We start from the raw sequence: 5,235 nt of genomic DNA on the forward strand, positions 1-5,235 counted from the left end.
CCCCCGTTCTCCCGTGGCTTGGGAGAGGGCGGTGGATCCGCCGGTGGCTCCCCCCCTCCCCCTCCCCTGCGGCTTCGGTCCCTCCAGGGCGGCTGAGGAGGGCGTATCCTCCTTCTTCACCCCCTCTCCTCTTTGCTGCCCTCCCCCCCCCCCCTGCGCTTCTTCCTTGTCAGCCGAACCACGGATTGCCTCAGCCTCGTGGGCTCCTCCCCTCTCCGACACCCTTTCGTTCTCTCTCCCTCTCCCACTCCCCCTCTCACACTGTGGTCATCATCACCGTCACTCTGCCTTCACTGACACCCCCCCCTCTTGCCTCCCCCCCCAAGGCAAGTAGACTCCCTGTCGTCGTACATTGCGATTCGCCCCACACGGCGTTCGTCTCCCCCATCACCCCTTCCCCTTCGTTTTCTATCTCTGCTGAGGCCTGTGCTTAGCCCGGCTCAGTTGCACGTGCCCCCACCCCCCCGGAGGCCGTCTTTCCAACCAGTACGCCCCTTCCTCTCGGCCCCCCCCCTCCCCCCGGCCTTCCCTTCATCCTTGTCGGCTTCCCATCTCCACCTCCGCCCTTGCCTTTCCACCTTTCACCCCCCTTCCGCCATGCTTGTGACTAACGCCCCACCGCAGTGAGGGTCCTCCACCTGCTCCGCCCCGTTTATTCTTACCTCCCCGAGGTCAAGGAGCCCAACAAGCGTGCTGTGCGTTTGTCCATGTCCACATTCCCCCCCCCACCCCCTCCCCCTCTCTCTCTCTCTCTCTCTCTCTCTCTGCCCCTCTCGGCCTTGGCCCTTCTTCCAGCGCCCCTCCCCTCCCCATGCTGACTTCCGTGTCTCTTCCCTTTGCCCGGCTCCTGCCTCGCCCCTTCCCTTCTCACCCGGGGATGCAGATCTCCTTCAAGGAGAAGCTCATGTGGACCGGTGTCTGCCTGCTGATCTATCTCGTTTGCAGCCAGGTCCCCCTGTTCGGCATCCTGTCCAATGAGAAGGCCGATCCCTTCTACTGGGCCCGCATGATCCTGGCGTCCAACCGTGGCACGCTCATGGAGCTCGGTATCACCCCGCTTGTCACTTCCGGCATGATTCTCCAGGTCCTCGTTGGTGCCAACATCATCGAGGTCGACCAGTCGGTCGAGGAGGACCGCGAGCTCTATGCCGCGGCGCAGAAGTTCATTGGTCTCGTCTGGTCCCTGGGCCAGGCCATCGTTTCGGTCTACACTGGCATGTACGGCAACCCGGCGGATCTGGGCCTGCCCATTTGCGCGCTCCTGGTGCTGCAGCTCTTCCTGGCTGGTCTGCTGGTCATGCTGATCGACGAGCTCCTGTCCAAGGGCTACGGTCTCGGCTCCGGCATCACCCTGTTCATCTCCACCAACATTTGCGAGAACATCCTGTGGAAGGCCTTCTCCCCGACCACCATCAACCTGGGCCGTGGTACCGAGTTCGAGGGCGCCATCATTTCCCTGATCTACCTGCTGGCCACTCGCACCGACAAGACCCGCGCCCTGCGTGAGGCCTTCTACCGCGACAACCTGCCGAATGTGACCAACCTGCTGGCCACCGTCCTCATCTTCCTGATTGTCATCTACTTCCAGGGCTTCCGTGTGGACGTCCGCATCCAGTCGACTCGCGGCTACAGCCCCCCGATGACCTACCCGATCAAGCTCTTCTACACCTCCAACATGCCCATCATCTTCCACTCGGCCCTGGTGACCAATGTCTATCTCTTCTCGCAGATCCTGTACAACCAGTTCCCGGAGAACTTCCTGGTCCGCATGTTCGGCGTGTGGCGCGTACGTTCCCCCCCCCCTCTCTCTGTCTCTGTCTCTGTCTCTCTCTCTCTCTCCCTTCATGCAGGCACCTCGTCAACTCGCCAGCCGAGGGAGACAGACGGAGCACGAGGCCGTGGCAGGGCGCGAGACGCCCTTCCATGCTCCCACTTTTGCTCCCCGTCCTGCTTCCTTTTCCCTTTTTCTCACCTCTTCCACCTTCTCCCCCTCTCCTCCCCCATTTTTCCACCCCGCTGCGCTGGCCATGGGCATACACACACACACACACGCACACGTCCGCACGCATGCGCGCTCTCTTTCTCCTTCCCCTCCCGGCCCTCGACCTCTACAGAACCACCCCGGCTCGAGCCAGCTCTTCGCCGTCGGCGGTCTTGCCTACTACATGTCCCCGCCGCGCACCCTGGCCGACATCGCCTCGGATCCCGTCCACACGATCATCTACATTGCCTTCGTGCTCGGGACTTGCGCCCTGTTCAGCTCCATCTGGGTGTCCTTCTCCGGCCAGTCTGCTCGTGACGTGGCCGCCCAGTTCCGTGCCCAGTCCATCACCATCAAGGGCCATTCCAACAATGTGGAGGGCTTCCTGAACCGCTTCATCCCGATTGCCGCGGCCTTCGGTGGTCTCTGCATTGGTGCTCTGTCCATCTTCGCCGACTTCACCGGCGCCATCGGCTCTGGCACTGGTATCCTGCTGGCCGTCAGCAGCATCTTCCAGTACTACGAGCTGTTCGTCAAGGAGCAGCGCGAGAAGGGTGTCAGCCTCCAGTCCCTGATGGAGTGAGGGGCTTTTGCCACACGTGAAGCTGGGCCTCGAGCAGAGACCCCGCCGCAAGGGGGGCGGGGGAGGGCGGGATCTTGGGAGGGAATATTCCTCCCCCCTTTCCTTCCCTCTTGCCTCGTTCCTCTCTCTCTCTCTCTTTGCCTCCTGCTCATAGTGTGCATCCTTTGTCCTTCCTTTGGCCCCGCGCCGGCATGCGCGGGGAGCGGGGAAGCGGGTCCCCCCCCCCCTCCCACCCGCCCTCTCTCGCCCCCCATCCTGTGCGATGTGTGTCTGTGTCCTGTCTGTGCATGCGTCGTTCCTTGTACTGGCCCGCGCATCCCCCCTCTCCTTCCTCCTCCCCCTCTCTCTCTGTTCCCCCTCTCCCTCGGTGCATGTCATCCTTTGTGCATCTTCCAGAGAGGCGGGGACTGGCCAAGAGCGGCGCTGCCGGAAAGATCCCCCCCACCCCCGGCGGGAGGCCTGTGCTTATTTTCCTGCACATGCCGCCCCCTCTCCCCCTTCCCCCCCCCTGTCCCTCTTTCCTTCCCTTGTGCATCCCCTCAGATCTTTCTCGCGCACGCACATACGCACACCCACACCCCCACGCGCATGCATGGGAACACAGGTTCCCTCCCACGCGTAGCGCTCTCGCGGTGCCTCCACTGCCTACCCTCGTCTCCTTCCCCCCCCCCCTCCTTTCCCCCCTATATACACCTTTTTATACACACATATACATACGAGATCTTCGATGTGCTTTTGGTGGTTGGTGCATTTTTGTTTTTGGCGCACCCAGGGCGAGGGAAAGGGCACGATGTGTGCTCGTGCATCATTCCTCGTCCTTAGAGCTCCACCTCCAGCTCCGAATCGCTGTCGTCACAGGCCGCCCGGGAGATCCATCCATCCCGTGGCCCTCGGTAAGTTGTCCTCCTCTGGGTGGGCTTCTCGCGAGCAGGGTGGAGGCTTTCACATGCTCGACGCTTGTGGGAGCGTTCCCCGGGTTCCGGAGGGGGAGATGATGCTTGGCTGCACACACTGCCCCGTGTTGGCCTGGCGCTCAGGTGGATGAGGAGTTTCTCCCTCGAAGGGAGGCCTGGCCGAGAATGTGGGCCACCCCCGGGGGCTGGACACTCCTGTCCAAAGAGCAGTCTGGCAGGCCACACATCCATGCGTTGGGCGATCGTCGCGCGGGTGAAACCACCGAGCTCCGGACACACCGGGGCAAAAACCTGCTCACAGGCTGCCAAAGACATGTTTGATGCTGGTCAGCAATCCAGCGAAATGCGCATATGCATGCATGCATGCGTGCGTGCGTGTGTGTGTGTGTGTGTGTGTGGAAGAGAGAGGGACTCCCTCCTGGGGCGCGGAGGTGGGAGACCGCAGCCGAAAACACCTGCCAGAAAGCGCACCTTTTAGAAGTACCCACAGTCGATTCCGGGCAACACCAATAGCCTGGGCCAGGGCATGGCCACGCGCGACTGCTTCCCTCGAGGCGGAGGCCATCAGGAACTGAGCCGCTGCGGCCGGTATGCGCGCGGCCTGCTGGAAGAGACACCACACATCTGCGAGGGTGGCTGGTCGGCGTCCGGTGGTGAGCTCATTTAGATAACCCCCCGCACGGTGAGCCACTCGGGCTAGCAACCCCCCCGCGGTGGTGCACTCCGAGGGCAGTTGGCCTGTCTCATACAAGAGCCCAGCCCGCACAAGGAGGGCATCCACCCCTGGCAGGTGCTGCTCCAGAGCCGGGTCTAGCCCGACACGTGTGCCGCAGGCTATCGGGCCCCAGGACTCCCGGGAAAAGAGCACCATCTGACAGTCCAGGAGCAACACCGCTCGAGCCAGGGCTCGGAGGACATCGGGCAGCAGGCCGGCGGTGGAAGCGCTGCCCGAGCTGCTGGGGGGCCCGCGGTCGGAGGCGGCGCGTGCGCAAAAGGACAGAGCGGCCGGCCGGCCGACCGGCTGCTCAGATGATGGCATAAAGGGGAATCTGCGCGGCCGCAAGTCTCCGGGACACTGGGCACCCAAGCAAACAAAAGGCTCGGCTGGTGTGATGCCGCCCGATGCGCCCTCGGCCAGATGTCGGTACTGCCGGGCAAAGCGCGTCTCAAAAGCCCCGGCAGCCGAGGCATGGCGCTCAGCGCGCAACGCATTCGCCACAATGAGATCGCAGTGGAAGGCCACCAGACGCACTGCCACCAGGTCCAGTGCTCCACACCCAACGGACAGACCGGGCCGCGGAATGAGCTGCATGCAGGCCTGGCTCGAGAGCTCGGCTTCGCCCTCCGGCAGGAAATCCAAAAAGCAGGAGATCCCCGGCCGAGCGCCGGGACTGGGGGTCTTATGGCAGGCATGCGGCAAGCGAGCCAGCGAGGCACAGATGCCCATCAGGCCGGCGGGTTCGAGGGAGAGGTCCGGGACGAGGGAATTCGAGCCAGAGGGCCCGAATCCCAGAGCCCCAGGCCGACGTCGAACGGAGAATGTGGCTCGCTCGTTTGATTTCGACGAGGTGGGGGGCTCGAAGAAGAGGCAGCCATCGTCCAGCAGAAGTGCACGTGCCAAAAGCCCCATGGCCGATGTGGCTGGAGGGACCCGGGCCGGCTCACTTGACAGAAGCTCGGCAAAGGAGAACTGATCGCGCGGTCAATTAGCATCATCGTGGTATGTATACATGTATGCGTACTAAAGGGGGAGGGAG

General features: G+C 63.2%; 2 protein-coding genes across 2 annotated transcripts; one reads left to right on the forward strand and one right to left on the reverse strand.

Annotated features, from left to right (window-relative positions):
* Positions 1–325: 325 nt before the first annotated feature.
* H696_04880 (protein transporter SEC61 subunit alpha) lies at positions 326–3,292 on the forward strand. Its single transcript, XM_009498745.1, has 4 exons — positions 326–486; positions 625–695; positions 884–1,786; positions 2,115–3,292. Coding segments are annotated over exons 1-4 (1,425 nt in total). The 5' UTR covers positions 326–485; the 3' UTR covers positions 2,565–3,292.
* A 660-nt stretch (positions 3,293–3,952) lies between these two features.
* Positions 3,953–5,108, reverse strand: H696_04881 (hypothetical protein; the record flags this gene model as incomplete). Its single annotated transcript, XM_009498746.1, has 2 exons — positions 3,953–3,992; positions 4,228–5,108. 2 exons carry the CDS (start codon positions 5,106–5,108, stop codon positions 3,953–3,955), a joined length of 921 nt encoding a protein of 306 aa, XP_009497021.1.
* Positions 5,109–5,235: the final 127 nt, after the last annotated feature.

The sequence above is a fragment of the Fonticula alba genome, assembly GCF_000388065.1.
Source record: "Fonticula alba strain ATCC 38817 unplaced genomic scaffold supercont2.8, whole genome shotgun sequence".
Lineage (NCBI taxonomy): Eukaryota > Rotosphaerida > Fonticulaceae > Fonticula > Fonticula alba.

Coding starts and splice junctions, on each gene's coding strand:
- H696_04880 (XM_009498745.1), top strand. Junction 696..883: donor AGGAGCCCAACAAGCGTGCT/GTGCGTTTGTCC, acceptor CCGGGGATGCAG/ATCTCCTTCAAGGAGAAGCT. Junction 1,787..2,114: donor GCATGTTCGGCGTGTGGCGC/GTACGTTCCCCC, acceptor CGACCTCTACAG/AACCACCCCGGCTCGAGCCA.